The sequence below is a fragment of the Hypanus sabinus genome, chromosome 14, assembly GCF_030144855.1.
Source record: "Hypanus sabinus isolate sHypSab1 chromosome 14, sHypSab1.hap1, whole genome shotgun sequence".
In the NCBI taxonomy this organism is placed as follows: Eukaryota; Metazoa; Chordata; class Chondrichthyes; order Myliobatiformes; family Dasyatidae; genus Hypanus; species Hypanus sabinus.
The window spans coordinates 102,383,566-102,406,222 of record NC_082719.1 but is presented as its reverse complement, the minus strand read 5'-3'; the positions used below and the strand labels follow the sequence as shown (position 1 = coordinate 102,406,222).

At 40.2% G+C, this 22,657-nt stretch overlaps 1 protein-coding gene across 2 annotated transcripts in view; it reads left to right on the top strand.

The window, feature by feature from the left end:
- LOC132405026 (mothers against decapentaplegic homolog 4) overlaps window positions 1–22,657 on the top strand; it is a 120,594-nt gene that overhangs the window by 45,719 nt on the left and 52,218 nt on the right. For both annotated transcript variants that reach the window (XM_059989723.1, XM_059989724.1), the window contains exons 3-6: window positions 2,229–2,403; window positions 13,745–13,774; window positions 17,304–17,528; window positions 20,153–20,272. In XM_059989723.1, the coding sequence (XP_059845706.1) occupies window positions 2,229–2,403; window positions 13,745–13,774; window positions 17,304–17,528; window positions 20,153–20,272 (550 nt within the window). The remainder of the gene's footprint in view (window positions 1–2,228; window positions 2,404–13,744; window positions 13,775–17,303; window positions 17,529–20,152; window positions 20,273–22,657) is intronic.

Here is a 22,657-nt window from a genome sequence, read left to right as displayed (position 1 = left end):
CTTGTCACTTGGATATCAAACTTAGTCATAGGTATAGTTGCAATCAATAGCTGACCTATTGTGTACTCTGGAGTCTGGCTCTGTCTCTATAAGGTTTTAGAATACCACTGTCAAATAATTTGCCCCAGCAAGGGTATGTGAACAGTCAGAGGTGTCTCCCACTATAGATATGTAATCAAAGGAAGCATTATTAAAGTAAACAACATCATTAACCATTGAGATTGTACTGAATCACATGCTGTTTACCTTTGATCTTAAGAGTATAAAAATATGATGTACTTTTGGGTTTGTGTGCCTCTGCCAAGAGCGTCTCCAAGAGAATGTTTGCTTGTTGTCATGAATAAAGACTTGTATATCCACAACCCCAGTATCTCTCCCTGTAGGATGTTGATACTGGGAACTCTGTGTCACTGAATGTTGAAGATAGGTGACTGACACTCTTTTTGGAGGTGTCATTGCCTAGAACTGTTATTGCGCAAGTGTTTCTTGCCAGCTATTAGTCCACGTTTGCCTTTTTCTTGGTTCTGGAGTGTGCAGGCCTGAATGTTTGAAACTGCAGTGATCAAAACTGCAGTGATCAAAACAATTCCAAATTGTCCTACTGTTTATTTCTTGCCAACTGTCAGTGACAAAACTCACTGCTATTTGAACACAAATACATGCAACTGATGCCATTTAAAAACAAACAAGAAAATTGGCAGATGCTTGAAATCCAAGCAGCACACACAAAATGCTGGAGGAACTCAGCAGGCCCGGCAGCATCTATTTAAAAAAAATGCAGTTACTGTTTCAGGCTGAAACCCTTTGGCAGGACTGGGGGGAAAAAACTGACGAGTAGATTTAAAAGATGAGAGGAGGGGAGAGAGAAACACGAGGTGATATATGAAACTTGGAGGGGAATGGATGAAGCTAGGAAGTTGATTGGTGAAAGAAACAAAAGGCCATGGGTGAAAGAAAGGGTGAGGTGAAGGAGCATTAGAGGGAGGCAATGGGCAGACAAGGAAATAACATGAGAGAGGGAAAAGGGGATAGGAAAAGGTGGGGGGGGGGCATTACTGGAAGTTTGAGAAATCAAAGTTCATGCCATCAGGTTGGAGGCTACTCAACCGGAATATAACGTGTTGTTCCTCCAACCTAAGTGTGGCCTTACCACAACAGTGGAGGAGGCCATGGATGAACATGTTGGAATGGCAGTGGGAGGTGGAATTGAAATGGGTGGCCACTGGGGGATTCTGCTTGTTCTGGCAGACAGAGCATAGATGCTCAGCGAAGCAGTCTCCCAGTCTACGTGGAGTCTCACTGATATGCAGGAGGCCACACCAAGTGCACTGAACACAGTATATGACCCCAACAGACTCACAGGTGAAGTGTCGCCTCACCTGGAAGGACTGTTTGGGGCCCTAAACGGTAGTGAGGTAGGAGGAATAGGGGCAAGTGTAGCACTTGTTCTGCTTGCAAGGATAAGTGCCAGGAGGGAGATCATTGGGGAGGGACGAATGGACAAGGGAGTCGTGTAGGGAGCGATCCCTGCGGAAAGTAGAAAGTCGAACTGGATCCCACCACCAAACACATCTTTCCCTCCCCTCACTTTTTGCTTTTTTCTCTAGTCCTACCGAAAGGTTTCGGCCTAAAACGTCGACTGTGCTTTTTTCCATGGATGCTGCCTGGCCTGCTGAGTTCCTCTAGCATTTTGTGTGTGCTATTTAAAGACTGATTGCTCTAAGCATGGTGTAGAGTCTAATGGCCACTCAAGTGCACGTCACTGATGCTAGTTAGAAACTGTTCGGCAACAGTCTCCTAAAGAGTTAAGCAGCACAGTATTTCAAATAAATGAGGAAGTCCTGGCTATTTTCTTGATTATGTTTTGTTCTTTAAGAATTGAGTGGCTGTCCTGATTAACCGATGACCCAGTCAACTTGTAAAATAGTACAAAATCTAGCTAACAGAGAGACCTCATGTGGTAAATCATGTATTTTAAATATCAAACAATGCTAAAGAACATTTGTTGTCTGTTTCGAGTTCAGTAATTTGCCTGTCCCCGTGACTGATTTTCTACATAGCCTGATTTGTTCTTTTTATTTAATTGAAGTTTCAAATTCATATTCACAATATTTGCTATTGCACTATTCCAATTAACTATTGTATAGTTGTATTGTATAGTTTATGATTACTTTTGTGTGTATGTATAAATATATATCTATATATTTAAAAAGTCCTGTTTTCCCCAGGTTGCTGGACGGAAAGGTTTTCCACACGTGATTTACGCCAGACTCTGGAGATGGCCTGATCTTCACAAAAATGAACTCAAACATGTAAAATATTGTCAGTATGCATTTGACCTGAAATGTGACAGTGTCTGCGTGAACCCTTATCACTATGAGCGTGTGGTTTCTCCTGGCATTGGTAAGGGCTTCTGTTTTATTTTCTGTATGTATGTACTAGCAAATATATAGTGAGTGGTTGTTGTGATTTAGTTACTTGTGGTCAGGTGCCTGTGATAACATTAGACAATATACAATAGGTGCAGGAGTAGGCCATTCGGCCCTTCTAGCTAGCACCACCATTCACTGTGATCATGACTGATCATATACAGTCAGTACCCCGTTCCTGCCCTCTCCCCATATCCCTTGACCCTGCTATCTATAAGACCTCTATCTAACTCTCTCTTGAATGCATCCAGAGACTTGGCCTCCACTGCCTTCTGGGGCAGAACATTCCACATATCCACCACTCTCTGGGTGAAAAAGTTTTTCCGCATCTCTGTTCTAAATGGCCTACCCCGTATTCTTAAACTGTGGCCTCTAGTTCTGGACTCACCCATCAGCAGGAACATGCTTCCTGCCTCCAGTGTGTCCAATCCCTTAATAATCTTATATGTTTCAATCAGATCCCCTCTCATCCTTCTAAATTCCAGTGTATACAAGCCCAGTCGCTCCAATCTTTCAATATATGACAGTCCTGCCATTCCGGGAATTAACCTTGTGAACCTGCGCTGCACTCCCTCAATAGCAAGAATGTCCTTCCTCAAATTTGGAGACCAAAACTGCACACAAGACTCCAGCTGGGGTCTCACCAGGGCCCTGTACAGCTGCAGAAGGACCTCTTTACTCCTATACTCAATTCCTCTTGTTATAAAGGCCAGCATGCCATTAGCTTTCTTCACTGCCTGCTGTACCTGCATGCTTGCTTTCATTGACTGATGTACAAGAACACCTAGATCTCGTTGTACTTCCCCTTTTCCTAACTTGACTCCATTTAGATAGTAATCTGCCTTCCTGTTCTTGCCACTAAAGTGGATAACCTCACATTTATCCACATTAAACTGCATCTGCCATACATTTGCCCACTCACCCAACCTGCCCAAGTCACCCTGTATTCTCATAACATCCTCCTGGCATTTCACACTGCCACCCAGCTTTGTGTCATCGGCAAATTTGCTAACGTTACTTTTAATCCCTTCATCTAAATCATTAATGTATATTGTAAACAGCACCGAACCTTGCGGTACCCCACTGGTCACATCCTGCCATTCCGAAAGGGACCCATTAATCGCTACTCTTTGTTTCCTGTCAGCCAGCCAATTTTCAATCCATGTCAGTACTCTGCCCCCAATACCGTGTGCCCTAATTTTGCCCACTAATCTCCTATGTGGGACTTTATCAAAAGCTTTCTGGAAGTCCAGGTACACTACATCCACTGGCTCTCCCTTGTCCATTTTCATAGTTACATCCTCAAAAAACTCCAGAAGATTAGTCAAGCATGATTTTCCCTTCATAAATCCATGCTGACTCGGACTGATCCTTCTACTGCTATCCAAATGTGTCGTAATAATAATGTGCCTTTTATAATTGACTCCAGCATCTTTCCCACCGCTGACGTCAGGCTAACCGGTCTATAATTCCCTGTTTTCTCTCTCCCTCCTTTCTTGAAAAGTGGGACAACATTAGCCACCCTCCAATCAGCAGGAACTGCTCCTGAATCTATAGAACATTAGAAATGACCAATGCGTCCATGATTTCTAGAGCCACCTCTTTAAGTACCCTGGGATGCAGACCATCAGTCCCGGGGACTTATCAGCCTTCAGACTCAACAGTCTATCCAACACCGTTTCTTGCCTAATATAAATTTCCTTCAGTTCATCCTTTACCCTAGTTCCTTTGGCCACTATTACATCTGGGAGATTGTTTGTGTCTTCCCTAGTGAAGACAGATCCAAAGTACCTGTTAACTCATCTGCCATTTCCTTGTTCCCCATAATAAATTCACCCGTTTCTGTCTTCAATGGCCCAATTTTGGTCTTAACTATTTTTTTTGCTATTCACATACCTAAAGAAGCTTTTACTATCCTCCTTTATATTCTTGGCTAGTTTACCTTCGTACCTCATTTTTTCTTGGCGTATTGCCTTTTTTGTTATCTTCTGTTGCTCTTTGAAAGCTTCCCAGTCCCCCGGTTTCCTGGTCATCTTTGCTAAGTTATACTTCTCTTTTATTTTTATACTGCCCTTTACTTCCCTCGTCAGCCAAGGCTGCCCCTTACTCCCCTTAGGATCTTTCTTCCTCTTTGGAATGAACCGATCCTGCACCTTCTGCATTATTCCCAGAAGTACCTGCCATTGTTGTTCCACTGTCTTCCCTGCTAGGGTATTGTTCCATTGAACTTTGGCCAGCTCCTTCCTCATAGCTCCATAGTTCCCTTTGTTCAACTGTAATACTGACACATCTGATTCTCCCTTCTCCTTCTCAAATTGTAGGTTAAAACATATCATATTATGGTCATTTCCTTCTAATGGTTCCTTTACCTTGAGGTCCCTGATCAAATCCGGTTCATTGCACAACACTAAATCTAGAATTGCCTTCTCCCTGGTAGGCTCCAGTACAAGCTGTTCTAAGAATCCCATCTCGGAGGCACTCCACAAACTCCCTTTCTTGGGGTCCAGTACCATTCTGATTCTCTCAGTCTACCTGCATGTTGAAATCCCCCATGACAAATGTATCATTACCTTTGCGACATGCCAATTTTAACTCTTCATTCAACTTACACCCTACATCCAGACTGCTGTTTGGGGGCCTGTAGATAACTCCCATTAGAGTCTTTCTACCCTTAGAATTTCTCAGTTCTATCCATACTGACTCTACATCCCCTGTTTCTATGTCCCCCCTCGCAAGGGACTGAATATCATTCCTCACCAACAGAGCCACCCCATCCCCTCTGCCAGTCAGTCTGTCCTTTCGATAAGATGTATATCCTTGAATATTCATTTCCCAGGCCCTGTCCGCTTGAAGCCATGTCTCTGTTACTCCCACACCATCGTACTTGCCAATTTCCAACTGAGTCTCAAGCTCATCTACTTTATTCCTTATACTTCGTGCATTCATATATAATACCTTTAATTCATTACTTGCCTCTCCTTTCATATCAATTCCTATTTCACTTGGCCATACTGTATGATCTCTTCTTGAGCTTTCTACTCCATTGATTCTGTTGTCCTTTTTAACTTTTCTTATTTTCACTTTCCCTTTAACTCCACCCTTAATATTTCCAGTTCATCCCCTCCTCCCCCACTACTTAGTTTAAACACATCCATGTTGCAGTGGCAAACCTGTCTGCCAGAATGCTGGTCCCCCACCTATTAAGGTGCAACCCGTCCCTTTTGTACAATTCATTCCTACCCCAAAACAGATCCCAGTGGTCCAAGAATATAAATCCTTGCTTCCTGCACTAGTTCCTCAGCCACACATCCATTATCTCCCTGTTCCTGCCCTATCCAGCACGAGGAACTGGAAGCAAACCAGAGATAACCACCCTGGAAGTCCTGCTTTTCAGCCTTCTTCTGAGTTCTTTGAAGACCCGCTGCAGAATGTCCTTCCTCTTCTTCCCAATGTCATTTGTGCTGACTTGCTCTACCACTTCCGGCTGTTCGCCTTCACCCTTGAGGATTCCCTGCAATCGGTCCGTGATGTCCTGGATCCTTGCACCAGGGAGGCAACACACCATCCTTAAATCTCGCCTGTTGCCACAGAAACCCTTTTCCGTACATCTTACTATGGAGTCCCCTACTACCAAGGCTCTTCCTGATGTCTGACTCCTCGGCTCTGCTTCTGCGCCAATTTTCGGCTCGCAGACCTGTCTGCCTCTCAGACTGGCAGTATCTTCTGTCCTGACAGCTTCCAAGAGGGTGAACCTGTTTACGAGAGGTACATCCCCTGGGGTCTCCTGTACTTCAAGCATCCTTTCCTTCCTCATTGTCATCCCCTTTCTCCTGGTATCCTCGGTATAACGACCTCACTGTAGGTCCTGTCCAGAAATCTCTCGTATTCACAGATAAACCTGAAGTCATCCAGTTCTTTCTTCAGTGCTGCAACATGGTCCTTCAGAAGCTGAATCTGGACACACTTTCCACAGCTGTAGCAGCCGGGGGCACCATCAGTGTCCCTGACCTCCCACATCATGCATGTAGCACACTGAATCAGCTTAGCGGTCATGTCTTCACCCTTTCCAATTGTGCCTGGCATAGTCTCTTCCCTCAGCCTCCTCGCCGAAGACTCTCGAGCTAAAGACTAGCACTTTTCACACCAGGCACTTCCCTCAACCGGGTCACTTCCTGACAGGCATTGACTTCGAGTTTATTGTCATCTGACTGTACAAATATTCAACCAAAAGAAACAACATTCCTCTGGACCATGGTGCAGCCATGATGCATATGACACACATAGCACATAAACAAAATACTACCACAATTAAGTCAGTAAAATGTAATTCAAAATACATGTGAGGTGTGCAGCACTGGTAAAAAGTGCAGTATGTAGCTTGCTGTTCTAGTGACGGGACTTTGGTGCTGGTAGGGTATTCATGACTGTCACGGCCTGTGGGAAGACTTATTTTCACTATAGCAACACCTCAGTGAGGAGCAAGTCTGAGTGCAAGCTGTTTCTGGTCCTCAGTTCAATAGAGATTAGAAGAATAGTTAGTTGACAACAGTTAGTGATGTACTTTGTAAGCAGTAGTGAAATAAGGAAAAACTGAGGGATCTTCCATAGATTTGGAGTTCTTGACCAGAAATTGGAGTAGTATGCAGTACTGAGTCTTGATGTAAATCTTCATACGACCCCTGCTACAAGTCAGAATCAGAATCAGGTTTATTATCACCAGTATGTGACGTGAAATTTGTTAACTTAGCAGCAGTAGTTCAATGCATTACATAATATAGCAGAGGAAAAATCTAATAAATAAAAATAATAATAAAGAAGTAAATCAACTGTGTATATTGAATAGATCACAAAAAAGTGCAAAAACAGAAATACTGTATATTTTTTTAAAAAGTGAGTTCGTGTCCAAACATTCAATGTCCATTTAGGAATTGGATGGCAGAGAGGAAGAAGCTGTTCCTGAATCGCTGAGTGTGTGCCTTCAGTTGGGGTGTAGATAAGGTAAATACAAGCAGCAGAGAATATAGATAGGGTAACTACAAATAGACTTCTTCCACTGAGGTTGGTTGGGACTAGAACTAGAGGTCATAGGTTAAGGGGGAAAGGTGAAATATTTATGGGAACATGGGTTCCCATAAATGGGTTGTAACTCAGGCTGGTGGGAGTGTGGAACGGGCTGTCAGGGGAAGTATTAGATGCGGATTCAATCGCAACATTAAGAAGAGTTTGGATAGGTACATGGATGGGAGGGATATGGAGGACTATGGTCTGCATGCAGGTTCGTGGGACTCAGCAGGTTAATGGACTAGATAAGCTGAAGTGCCTGTTTCTGTACTATAGTGTTCTGTGACTCTGTGTAAGAAAAATCAAGTGAAGATTGATGTTGAGGGGATTTTCATCATTAATAGGATAAAATATTTCCCTACCACCTTAAGTTATGTTATTTTGATATGTAAGTAAGGCATAATGAATATCAAAACAATTAGAATTGGAAAAACCTGAAATATTAAGTTCAACAGCCTTCCACTTCAGTTTTATATTAATTTCAATGCTTTTGTGTATCATGTTTGGAATTTTGTTTAATAACCTGGTAGTTATTAGTGTTTTGAAAGTGTTTTGGTTGGAGACTGTTCATGCCACTGCAGCAGATGCTGCAGATTTGCCGATAGTCATAGCACAGAAATAGGCTCTTCAGCTCAGCTGGTTCATGCTGAACTATTGATCTGCCTAGTCCCATTGACCTGCATCCAGACCATCATCAGCATCAGTGATAGCTCGTGGTCGAGTATGATTCCTTTTGTGGTTGGTCTGGTCACTTGTGGATCTTGAGATGACTGAAGAGACCAATCTGTGATTCACAAGTCCTTTTGCAGTGTTGGCAGATGCCAGTCATTGAAGTGGTGGCAGATGTAGCTAGTTGGGCCAGTTTCTCTTAAATGTTGAAATTGAACCTGAATCCATCACTTTTACTGGCATCTGATTCCACATTCTCACCACCCTCTGAGTGAAGAAATTCTCTCTCAGGTTCCCCTTAAACATTTTTCTATTTACACCTGTGATAATTTTATGTACCTCTATCAAATCTCCCCATATTCTCGTACACTCCAGGGAATCAAGTCCTAACGTATTCAACCTTTCCTTATATTTCAAGTTCTGGCAATACCCTTGTAAATCTCTGCACTCTTTCAGTCTTATCGACATCTTTCATGTAGTTAGGTGGCCAGAACTGCACACAGTACTCCAGATTAGCCTCACAATGTCTTATACTACTTCAACATAGCATCCCAATTCTTGTACTCAGTACTTTGGTTTATGAAAGCCAATGTGCCAAAAGCTCTCTCTACAACCCTATCTACTTGTGACACCACTTTCTGTATTCCCAGATCCCTTTTTTCTACTGTTCTCCTCAGTGCTCTACCACTCAGTGTTTTAAGTCCCACCCTGGTGTGTCCTACCAAAGTGCAACTTATTTGCATTAAATACCATCTGCCATTTTCAGCCCACTTTTTCAGCTGGTCCAGATCCTGCTGCAAGCTTTGATAGCCTTCCTTGCTATCTTGGTGCAATCCACAAATTTGCTGATCCAGTTTTATGTGAATATTCAGTCGTTATATTCCACTAAACTATCTTTATTTGCTGTCAACATATTTGAACATGCTATATAGTTAAAGAATACTGCAGGCAAGGGTTCTGACCCTAAAAGAACAATTGTCCATTTCCCTCCATAGCTTTTTGTGAGTTACTTCAATTTATACTATTTGTTAGAAGAAGGTAATGCCGCTTGCTTGGTTTCATTGAAGGATTGGTTTTAATGTGCCTGCTTTGTTCATCTTAATGCAGGATGTACTTGGTCTTTTATGCCATTGCTGTACGGACTAATTTTATTACAGCTATATTAAGACCATATAGGAGCTAAATTAGGCCATTTGGCCCATTGAGTCAGCTCCACCATTCAATCATGGCTGATCCTTTTCCGCCTCCTCAGCCCCACTAACCCGCCTTATCCTTGTAACCTTTGATATTGTGTCCAATCAAAAACTGATCAAGCTCTGCCTTAAATGTACCCAATGACCTGGTTTCCAATGGTAATTAATTCCACAAATTCACCACCCTCTAGCTAAGGCAATTTCTCCGCATCACTATTTTTAAATGGATGCCCCTCTATCCTGAGGCTGTGCCCTCTTGTATTACTCCCCCACCATGGGGAACATCCTTTCCACATCTACTTTATTTATACCTTTCAATATTCAAAAGGTTTCATTGAGATCCCCCACCCCCTTCTAAATTCCAGCGAATACAGATGCAGAGCCACCAAATATTCCTCGTTTGATAATCCTTACCTTCCCGGAATCATCCTTGTAAATCTACTCTGAACCCTTTCCAATGCCAGCACATCTTTTCTTAGGTGAGGTGCTAAAAACAATTCACAATACTCAAGGTGAGGCCTGACCAGTGCTTTATAAAGCTTCAGTATCAATCCCTGCTCTTGTATTCTAGACCTCTTGAAATGAATGCTCACATGGCATTTGCCTTCCTCACCACAACTGCTACCTGCAAGTTAACCTTTAAGGTTTTTTGCACAAGGACTCCCAAATGCATCTGCATCTCAGATTGTTTGATTTTTCTCCCCGTTTAGAAAATAGTCTGCAGATTTATTTCTATTAAGTGCTTTACCATGCATTTTCCAACATTGTATTTCATTTGCCACTTTCTTGCACATTCTCCTAATCTAGGTCCTTCTGCATCCTACCTGTTTACTCAACTCTTCCTGCCTCTCCACCAATCTTTTTATCATCTGCAAACTTGACAACAAAGCCATCTATTCTATCATCTAAATCATTCGTATACAGCATTAAAAAAAGCGGTCCCAACACCAGCCCCTGTGGAACACCACTTGTCACTGGCAGCCAACCAGAAAAGGATCCTTTACCACTCACGGCTTCCTACCAGTCAGCCAATGCTCTAACTATGCCAGTAAATTTACTGTAATACCATGGGCAGCCTCATGTGTGGCACCTTGTCAAAGGCCTTCTGAAAGTCCAAACATACAACATCCACTGCATTCCCTTTATCTATCCTACTTGTAATCTCAAAAAGTTCCAACAGGTTCGTCAGGCAAAATTTTCCATTAAGGAAACCATGCTGACTTTGTCCTGTGTCACCAGTTACTCCATAATCTCATCCTTAACAGTTCACTCCAACATCTTCCCAACCACTGAGGTTAGGCTAACTTGCCTATAATTTCCTTTCTGTTGCCTTCCTCCTTTCTTAAAGAGTGGAGTGATATTTGCAGTTTTTGAGTCCTCTGGCACTATGCCAGAGTCCAATGATTTTTGAAAGATCATTGCTAATGCCTCTGTAATCTCTACTGCTACCTCTTTCAGAACCCTAGGATGCAGTTCATCTGGCCTGGGTGACTTATGTACCCTTAGGTCTTTCAGCTTTTTGACCACCTCCCTTGTAATAGTAACTGCACTCACTTCTCTTCCTTCACACACTTCAACATCTTGGCACACTGCTAATGTATTCCACAGTGAAGACTGATGCAAAATACTCAGTTCATTTGCCATCTCCTTGGCCACCGTTATTATTTCTCCGGCCTCATTTTCTAGCGGTCCTATATCCACTCTCAGCTCCTTGAAAAAGCTTTTACTATCCAAATTGGAATAGTTTGTGAGTTTGCTTTCATATTTCATCTTTTCCCTCCTAATGATTCTTTTAGTTTTAGGTGTTTAAAAGCTTTCCAATCCTCTGTCTTCCCACTAATTTTTGCTTTGTTATGTGTCCTATCTTTTGCTTTTACATTAGCTTTGACTTCCCAAGCCATGTTTGTACCATTTTGCCATTTGAGTATTCCTTTGTTTTTGGAATACATCTATCCTACACCTTCCTCACTTTTCCTAGAAACTCATGCCATTGTTGCTCTGCTGTCATCCCTGCCAGCATCTCCTTCCAGTTTACTTTGGCCAGTCCCTCTCCCATGCCACTGTGATTTCCTTTACTCCACTGAAATACTACTATGTCAATCTTTACTTTCTCCCTATCAAATTAAATTATCTTATGTACATCAGTTATTACTCATGTTAATACTGCAAATGCACCATCTGTTAGATTCTGATGTTTTTAATCCAGGCTTCTTTTGGAAGTCAAAAAAGAGACATAAAGCTTGTTGCTTCACAGGAATTTTATGAAGCTTTAATAGAACAAAGAAAATTAAAAATGGACTGTGATAGAGGTATAGTAAGGGAGAGGAGAGAAGAAGAATAAGATGGCAATTTTTCATGGCCATCTCTTTTTATACCCCAAAGATGAGAAACATTACATTCAAATTCATAGATAAGAGTCAACTAATTGGATAGCTCTTGTTGAAATAATGAAACGCCAGAGAACCAGAAAAGCTTCAGAAGCTTTCCAGAATGATTCAAAGAACTGCAACAACCAGACACACTAAACTGCGTATACATTCTGTGGCCACTAGGAAGCATACTACACAGTTATTAAAGCAGTTAAAAGTACTAAAAAAGTGCTAGCAGGCATTAATTATTAAACTGTAAAGATAATGCCAATTAAACAATCTAATCCAACACATTGTAGTTAATATGTTTATACTTATGTTAGTTTCATTTTTGTATTGAGATCTGTTGATCATACAATGCAGTTTTTATATGACTAAATTTCTTACCACTTTATACAAGCTTTTTGGTGTTGTAAAGAAATACTTTTTCTAATAATGATTAGTGAGGCACAGAGAGATCTGTATTTACTGACAAGTACCTTTATTGTTTAAATAAACAAGTACGTGAATTCATACACTAAGTATCTCTGACTCTCCTGAATAGTCAAAGAATAGCAAAGGTTTTACCCGGCAAGGGAGTTTGTGCTAGCCAGGCGTTCCTCTTTGTCCCGATTCACCCTCGTGTTTCACACAAGGTTGCTCTCGCTTGTAACTGCGATGGTCATTCTTCAAAGTTACTGCTGCCAGCACACATAAGACATCCACTTTTATATCCTTCCTTATCAATTCAAATATTGCATTCCAGGGTCATTGACCACAGGTCATGTATTTGTCCTTTAACACCTTGTTATTGGCTGTGCTCCAAACCAACATCCATATATTGCCTTCTTCCCATCAAGTGACAGTCGATAATTTATGGCTCTTTGTTCTCAGTCAGCAACAAGCTGGATTCATGCAGAACAGATACTAACTCCAACAGTCAAAAGCCTGCATGTTATATCCAACCAAAGAACATCTCACAAATAACTTATTAATAACAAATTATTTGGAAATGATCATCCGTCCAGCAGATTACCTGAAATATCATTGCGTCTTCTTTAAAACATTGATCAAGCCCAGCATGTCAAGCTCTGAAAATGGAGACTAGAGTGTCTTCACAAAATGGCAGCCTCCATCTCCAAGCATGTGGCAAAAACAAAGACAATTAGTCTGTCTGCTTCCATTGCCCTTGATTCATTTGATTTCACTGATTTATAGACTTGTCATTCTTTCTGGCCAGCATTGGCATAAATCTTCTTAAACACCTTTTCAAAGTTGTTAATTGAACATGGTATTTAACTACTTCATTAGGGAGCTGGGATACAAACTACATGTGTAAATTTACTGCCATTTGTGTCCCTCTAGCCTGCAACCAAAATCAAGTTACCCTACTACAGTTTTACTATGATGAGCTGCTATGGTAGGACCAAGGGACTTTTGAGTACTGTATTCAAATTTTTGATCTATATAATAAAATGTGCATAGTTCTTTTTATTCTGATTCTGGTTTTAAGAAAACACCCCAGAAATAAATTAAAAGGCTAACCACCATTAGGATCAAGATACTTGACCTCAGTGGCTGATTATTCATTGCTGTAGATTGGACATTGCTGCATTTAGTTGAATTAGTGGTAATTGTTGCAACTTTGGAATTTCTAAGTGGGAGCAGAGGCCTAAGAAGTTTCCATCTCTTTGCAACCACTATGTTAGATTGTATCTGTATTCAGTCGTGAAATGGGAGTTGGAGGTGAATAGGTTTGTTAAAAGTTGATAAACCTGAGCACAATTCTGTATTGTGTATATTTGTTATGGTACCGCTGATGCTGACGTCCTCCTGGGTACCTATCTCTACAGACTGACGTGGATCCCGCACAGTGAGTGGATTTCACTGCATTACTGGTATCAATCAGTGTGGTAGAATGTATTGCTTTCTCATGTTGATCTTATTTAACATTTATTAAAGAAAAAGCACCTGTAGTTAAATTATTGTAATATTTGAATAAAATAAAATGAGTACTAATTTTTGATTTTTTCATTAAATGAAGATCTCTCAGGATTGACGCTGCAAAGCTCAGGTAAGAAACATCAATTGCTTTTGGGTTAATCGGTGTTGTGAATTAATTGGTTTTTATCTTCTGATTGTAAGCTGGCTGATCAGTGTAAATCTCTTTCTGCACTCTGCACTTCACGTACTGAATACTGGAATTATAAGTCTGCACTGCTAGCATTAATTCAGAGGTGCAGGTGCTAAATTCAATTGTAATGTTGTATTCAGTCTCCTGAACATGAATGGAAGAAAGAATTTCAACCCCGCAATTAATGAAATGGCTCAGTCACTTTGAATCAAGCCTTGTTTTGCGTGTTTAACTTGGCATTGAAAATGTAACTGAAAAGTTAGCATGTGCACAGGAGTCGGTGAATAGTTTAATTACTAAATGATGATGATATGAATATTGATTTCTCCAACTTCCAGTAATATATCACCCATCCCCCTTCTCTCTTTTTTCATTGCCCATTCTTTTTCTATTCCCTCATACCCCTTCTCTTTTCATGTGCCTATCACCTTCCTCTGATGCCCCTCCTTCCCTTTCTCTCATGGTCCATTCTCATCTCCTACCAAATTCTTTCTTTGTCAACCCTTTTCCGCCTATCATCTTCATACTCTCTCCCCTGCCCACATGACTTCTTCTATCACCTTCCAGCTTATGCTCCTTCCCCTCTCCCCACCACTTTATTCTGGCTTCTTCCCCCCTCCTTTCCAGGTTCTCGGCCTGAAACTTCATCTGTTTGTTTCTCTCCATTGAAGCTGCCTGACCTACTGAGTTCTTCCAGAATTTTGTGTGTGTTGCTCTGGATTACCAGCATCTGCAGAGGTGTTAAGGATTTGATTATATTGATTTATTTCTGCTTTTCCACATCACAAATATATCTTCACACACCTCTTGGTAGTAAACAAAAGCAGGTCTGGTCTGGTCTATTATATTTTTTTTCCAATCCAACCAGCTGATAGTGAACTGGAATGTGACTTCAGACCTGTGCATCCCTTCCTTAACCCAGAAAACTTGTCATCGCAGCCCTCCATTCATTACGGCATTGGCTTATATCAGCTTAAGAATTTAATAAAGCACATTTCTGCAAACAATCTTACCGGCATCTTAAAATAACTTACCCATCAACACTAATCAGGAAGTATCAGAATGTAGCGTAGAAAATATTTTTTAAAATCATGTTCAGAGGAATGTATTTGAATTGGGCACCTGAATCTAGAGAGAGGCAGCCTGGCAAAATAGTTTTCATCATCAAGCCCCCATCTCTCGCTCCTCTTGCTGCCTTTTTGCCGCTGCCACCAAGAAGCAGATACAGGAGACTTGGGATCCACATCACCAGGTTCAGCAACAATTATTACCCATCAACTAACATGGATAACTTCACTTACAGCAACTTGGAAGTGATTCCACAACCTATGTATGGACTCACTTTCGAGGACTTTACAACTCATGTTCTCATTATTATTTATTTACTTAGTTATTATTATGTTTTGCATTTCCATAGCTTGTCTTTTGTACATTGTTTTTGTGTGTAGATTTTCATTGATTCTATTGTATTTCTTTGTATCTACTGTGAATGCCCACAAGAAAATGAATCTCAAGGTAGTATATTAAAATATACTAATATATTAATAGATTATTTTTCATAGTTAATAATTATTACATTAATAATAAATTAATTTTGAGTATTAAGCCCACTCCCAAGCTGACTTCCTTTGCTCTTTTTCTGTTATTAGAGGTTATTCCAAAACCTACATTACCTCTCTGCAAAACAAACCACGACTTAGAAATCCTCAAAGTTCAAAGTAAATTTAGTATCAAATACCTATATGTCATCATATAAAACATTGAGATTCATTTTCTTGTGGACATTCACAATAATTACAAGAAACACAATACAATGAAAGACTGCGCACAACAGGTTAGACAAACAGCCAGCACGCAAAGAACAACAAACTGCAAGTATGAAAGAGGGAAAAGATAATAATTAATAAATAAATAAGCAATAAATATTGAGAACATGAGATCAAGTGTTTTTAAATCCTCTCTCATCTCTTCAGTCCCTATGTCTCAAGATGATAATGTTTAATTTTGCTGTGCACATCCACAAATCCATTGGTGATAACTAGCAAGTTCCTGAGCTCTGGATTTCTCTGCTGCACCACCTCGGCCATTTTTCCCTTCCCACCCCTTTGCTCCTTTCAAGATGCTACTTTCAAATCTCTTACTATCTCTTCTTTCAGTTAGTCCTGACGAAGGGTCTCAGCCCGGAACGTCAACTGTACTTCTTCCTATAGATGCTACCTGATCTGCTGAGTTCCTCCAGCATTTTGTGTGAATTTCTGTAACATTTATTCTCATGTGGCTCAGTGCCATTTTGCTCAAATGCATTAGTTGTGCATGTAAAAGTGGCAAAATAAATAGAATTTTTATGATAGTGTTGAAATTGCTAATGAGGCTTTCATAAATCAGTACACATTATTTGGCACTTTAATGACTTAACTGGATCTTTGGAATGGGAGCATCATTGAATCTGAAGTGGTAGCATTATAATAGCAACAAACTTAATGAAAATTGTTCTTCATCTGTAACAAATCACAAACCGGACACTTTTCAGCAGTCGATTTCCATAGTAGAATAAGGTGGGAAGGGGTGGAGCAATTGTTCTCTAGATTTTAGCATGAGCACAAAATATTAGCACATGCTTAAGTAATCTTCTGCTATATCAAGTTGATTATTATATTGACTTAAAGGAAATATTTAAAAATCATCAGTCCTAATGGAATTGTATTCAGAATCTGGCATATGTTGTGAAATTAGTTTTGTGACAGTAGTACAGTGCAATACATAAAATATACTATCACATACAATAAGAAATGGATATTATTTATTCAACAGTACAGTATAGAGTAGGTACTTCCAGCCCTTTGAGCCTTGCTGCCCAGTACAAAAAGGGAGCAAGCATGATGAGGTAGTGTATATTGTCCGTTAAGAAACCTGATGGTAGACCAGAAGAAGCTGTTTCTAAAATGTTGAGTAGGCTCCTGTACCTCCTTTCTGATGGTGGTAGTGAGAAAAGGACATGTCTTCGGTGGTTAAGGTCCTTAATGATGGATGCTGCCAAGTTGCGGCATCACCTTTTGAAGATGACCTGGATTGTGGGTAGGCGAGTGCAAATGATGGAGCTGGCTGAGTTTACAACTCACTGCAGCTTTTCCCGATTCTGTTCAATGGCTATACCAGACGGTGATGCAGCCAACCAGAATGCTCTCCACAGTATATCTGTAGAAATTTACCAAGTGTTTTTAGTGACATATTAAATCTTGAGGTAAACTTTGAAGAAGCCTTTGAAGAAACCTCGTGATAAATGAGAAGTAGAAGCATGCCTAATAATGTAGGCGATCCAAACCATTTGATCAGCTCCTGGTATCAGATCAGACTGGATTTATGGAAGCCTGGAAGCATGTTTATTTTAATGACAGATAATGTGAAAGATGCTATTGTAAGAGAAAATACCAAATGTGTAGTCTGTTAATAATTTTTCCATTAATTCCAGGTCAAACAAGCCTTTTAGTGAAAGATGAATTTGTAAATGATTATGTGCAAGTTGAAGGACCGCCGTCTCTGTTGAATACTGAAGGACATTCTTTACAAACCATTCAGCATCCACCCAGCAGCAGGCAACCAAATGAAAGTTACAGTGGACCAGCCATGTTAACACCAGCAGAGCCAAGTACTCCAAGCACCACAAATTTCCCCAGCATTCCTGTTGCCACCACAAGTAAGTAGAAATGTGATTCTTATTGTAAGTTAAATTGGCATGTAATGTAAAGAAATACTTTCATATTTTATGTAATAAAAAAGTTTCAGTATCTAGTATATTTTTGTAATATCTATTTTAAAGGTTCTGCATCTGTCGTCTGCTTCAAACGGTAGTGCTCTAAAACTTGTGTTGAATTTTTTTTAAATGACAATCTACTTTTGAAATTGTGAGACTATTTTCATTTCTGCTATTTCTCACCAAGACTACTGGCTGCTTTTTAAAAATCTCTTCTGTTGCTATTGGGGGTTGTTTTGTAGGGGGATGTCAGGTACATTTTTACACAGAGTGGTGAGTGCATGGAATGTGCTGATAGAAATGGTAGAGGCAGATACATTACAGACATTGAAGAAACTCTTAGATAGGCACACAGATGATAGAAAAATGGAGGGCTATATAGGAGGATAGTGTTAGATGGAGCTTAGAGTTGGTTAAAAGGTCAGCACACCATTGTGGGTTAAATGGTTTGTATTGTGATGTAGTGGTGTTCCAGGTTTATATTTTTAAACTTTTTAATGTGGAGTTTATATGCATTGGTATTTTATAAGTTTGCTATACTGGAAGGACATGTGGGAGGGGGGAGGGTAATGCTACTTCTGGAAATGGAACAAAGCAGAAAATGTATTAGATTTCAGAAGTTCCGTTGGCAGCAGTGGAGAACAGAAATATACTATATAACTCCAACTCTCTGAATGAATTAAGTATACGTACTTAATGGCATTGCCTGATTGGGTGTGGAGGGCGATTGAACGTGTCAGCATCATAGCACAGATCAGATGGAGCATGTCTGCACTGTTGCATCTGCCTTCAAACAATATGATTGTTGCTTTCTGCAAACAAATTTTAAAAAGACGCAGATTTTGTGCGTGTGAGCAGGGGGAGGTGGCACTTAATTCCATTTACTTGCCTTTCCCCTTTTCTCTTAGTCTTTGAAAATTAAAAGTGCACATGCTGACAATCTGAAACAAAAAAGACAAGCAGGAAATACACAGCAGGTCTGCCAGCAACTGTGGAAGGAAGATCTTTTGTCAGAATTGAAGAAGTTAATGCTATAGAAAAAGTAGAGAGGGGAATGGGTAGAACAAAAGGAAGACTTGTGACAGGTTGAGGCAATTGATGCTGTAGGGGTAATTTGTTAAGAGGGGCTGTTAGAAGATGACAAAGTATGATGTGTTTCAAGTTGGGGTGTATTAATGGAGAGGAATGAAAGCTGAGCCAACATCACAAAAGGATAATCAGAATCAGGTTTATTATCACTGACATCATGAAATTTGTTATTTTGTGGCAACAGAAAAGTGCAATGCATAAAAAATTGCTATAAATTACAATAAGAATATATAATCAAAATTAATAGTGCAGAAAGAGAGCAAAATAGTAGTGTTCACGGGTTTGTGGACTATTCAGAAATCAAATGGCAGAGAGGAGTTGCAGTTTCTAAAACATCGAGTGTGTGTCTTCAGGCTCTTGTACTGTCTCATTGATGGAGTAATTAGAAGAAGGCATGTTGTGGATGGTGGGGGTCCTTCGTGATGGATGAGGTCTCGTTGAGGTATCGCCTTTTGAAGATGTCCTCAGTGGTGGGCCCCACGATGGAGATGGCTGTTTTTACAACTTCCTGCAGCTTTTTTTGATACTGTACATCTCGGCCTTCATACCAGGCAGTGATGCAGTCAGTCAGAATGCTGTGAATTTTCAACAGTTGTTTATTTCTCATTTACAGTGTATAAGATGACACTTTGACACTTTAATTGTAACTGTGCTGTATAGCTTTGGAGTCTAATGGGAACTATTATGATTTCTCACAACCTTATTACTTGTAGTGTTTTTGAAATGTAGTACAGAAAATGTAGAACAGTTTAATCACAGTATAGGTCCTGCAGCTCATGATGTTGTGCTGACCCTTCTAACCCCTTTCTACCTCCCACTCACCCACCCATTAACATTGTGGCTAAGTTCCAAAGAGTTTATGTTTAATCTTGCATTTTGTCAAGCACCTCCGCTCCATCCACTAAAAGCAGAACTTCCTGGTGGCCAAACATTTTAATTCCAATTCACATTCCAACATGGTGGTCTATGGCCTCATCTCAGCACCTCAGGGTGGAGGAGCAACACCTTATATTCCATTGGGCTAGCCTTCAACCTGATGGCATGAATATTGATTTCTCCTTCTGGTAAAAACAAATTCTGGCCCCCTTTGCTCTTCCATTCCTCATTCTGGCCTCTTACCACTTCTCACCTGCCTATCACCTCCCCCTGAGTCTGCTCTGTCTTATCTTTCTCCTATGGTCCACTGCCCTTTCAGATTCCTTCCTCTCCACCTCTTTATATTTTCTTTCCACCTGGCTTCACTTATCACCTTCTAGCTATCCTCTTTGCCCTCCCCCAATCTTTTTATTCTGGCATCTTCTCCCTTCCTTTCCAGTCCTGATGAAGGGTCCTGGTTTGAAACATCGACTGTTTATTAATTTCCATTGATCCTACCTGACCTACTGAGTTCCTCCAGGATTTTGTGTGTGCTGCTCTGGATTTCCAGCATCTGCAGACTTTCTTGGTTTATAATCTTCCATTCTACTTTATTCTCTCAGGTCAGCCGAGTAATATGTTGCCAGTGAGCCATAATGATGGATTAATACCGATCGCCTCGGGACCTCAACAAACAACGCAGCAGAATGGCTTCCCAGCACAACCAGCAACTTACCATCACAGTAAGGAAACAGTTCTCCAGAGTTTTTTGAGTATCATTGTGACATGTGATCTGCCTCAAACAAATACAGTGGATCCGACTATTTGGGACACAAAGGGACCAGTACATTCTGGCCCAATTAAGTGACTGTCCCAATTAGTTGAATTTAGTGAAAGTTGTTAGAAAGGTATATTAAAAAAAAGACAAACTACCTTTTAACTGAGTTATAAATTTATGTATTTAAATGAAATAGAAAACAAATTAGAAAGCTACCAATATGTCTGTAAAATTGTGTATTAGTTCCTAATAGTTATCAACAGAGGAATTCATCCAGTGTACGCGGCCTTGCTTTTTTGATTGACTGTAAGTGAACAAAATCAGCACAGACACCTAGTGTAGATAACAGGCCACTTTCATACAATTTTCTAAGATTGCATCCTCTAAGTCTTCATTTTCATTGTAACATTCAAGATGATTGTTGATTCCTTTTAATTCTTCATAGTTCCTAACTGGTTGAAGTAGTGAAAATGTTTCATTTTCACTCCCTGGCCGTTTCTAAAGTTATTTAAAAACTGTTTTCTCTAGTTACAGTATACTGTCTAATGACCACACAAGTGCATGTGGCTGGCCTGATTAGAAAATGTTTGGCAACAGTCTCTTGTCCCAATTAAGCAGCATTTTTTTCTTTAATAGTTGTCCCAAATAAGTGGCTGTCACAATTAACTGATGGTCCAATTAATCGGAATCCACTGTAGTCACAGATGATTAAATCCTCTGTGGTTAAGATTAAGTGGCAGTTTGACTCATTCAAATCAAGGCATGCATATCACATACATCATGTGTGTTTGATGGTTTCATAAAGTATAGTGCTAGTTTGTGTTGTTGGGCTCATTCTTATACAATTTTTTTGATTAATTGTTGTCCCTGGTATTTTTATAAACTGATTTAATTTCAGGCTTTATGGAACATAAGAGATTCTGCAAATATTATTTTATTTATTTAGACAACGCAGGATAGGCCTTTAGGCCTTTCTAGCCCTTCGAACCATGCCACCCAACAACCCCCACAACATTGATTTAGCCCTAACCCAATCTTGGTACAATTTACAATGACCAGTTAACCTGCCTCGTGCATCTTTGGACTGTGGGAGGAAAACAGAGAATCTGGATTAAAACCCACACATTCAACAGGGAGCACGTACAAACTCCTTATAGAGGATGCTGGGATTGAACTCCAATGTAATGGCATTGCACTTACCTAACTGATGACAGTGATCACATAATCACAAGAGATTATGCACATGCTGGAAATCCAGAGCAGCAGACACAAAATGCTGGAGGAATTCAGTATTTCAGGCAACATCTATGGAAATTAATAAACAATCAATGTTTTGGGTCAAGGCTCTTCTTCAGGACTGAGAAGGAAGGAGTGGGAAGATGCTAGAATAGATGCAAGGAGGGAGGAGGACAAGCTATAAGCCATTCCTGCTGAAGGGTTTCAGCTCAAAACATCAACTGTTCATTAATTTCCATAGATGCTGCCTTTCTTGCTCAGTTCCTCCAGCATTTTGTGTGTTTTGCTCTACTTTATGGAAGTTTGTTTTGCTAAATAATTAGTTGCTTTAATTGTTTTGAGTTCAGTCTGCCGATTCAAAGTGTTTGTATTTGGGGATATATATGAAATAAAGAAGCTTAACCTGGCGAAAATGAAATTTGTTGAAACGGCATTGTTTTTTATTAAGAAGTGAGGCTTCACATCTGTGTTTGGAAGGATAACAAATCAGCCACGATGGAAAGGTGGAGTAGGCCTTATTTTGCTCCTATGTCTTATAGTAATAGAAGGATGTGGAGAGGTGGGAAAGCTTGGACCATTTGGCATGAATATCCTATTGTTACACTGCTAATTCTACATATTTGCTTGAATTTGCTTTTCTACAGTAACTACTCATGTCAGAGTTAATATGGATAAATTGCTTTAAAAGCTTACCAACCTGCCTTGTTCTGAATATTACCATTTAAACTTGTTGTTTCAAGTTTTTGTCCCATCGTGAGTTGGATCAGAGTACATATAGATCGATGTTTGGAATGCCATGACTTTATCAGTAATTAAATATTTAAAATCTTAAGAGGGTTGCTATGGATCAAATTTGTTAAACACACTCTCCTCTACATTGTTCATTTCACTTTTCATCAAAGAATGGGGCCATTTTGTTCCACTCCTGTTGCACTGATACACTCGATGATCTGATGATGTTCTGAAAATTCTTTGCACATTGCTCTAAAATTGTGACTCTCGGGAAGCACGGCGGGCCCGTTTGGAAATGCGTGTTTACGATGAGCTGCCTCAGTTTGGTTGCTGCTTGCGGCTGGGAAATATACGGAGACATTTAACGACACAGAAGCTGCCA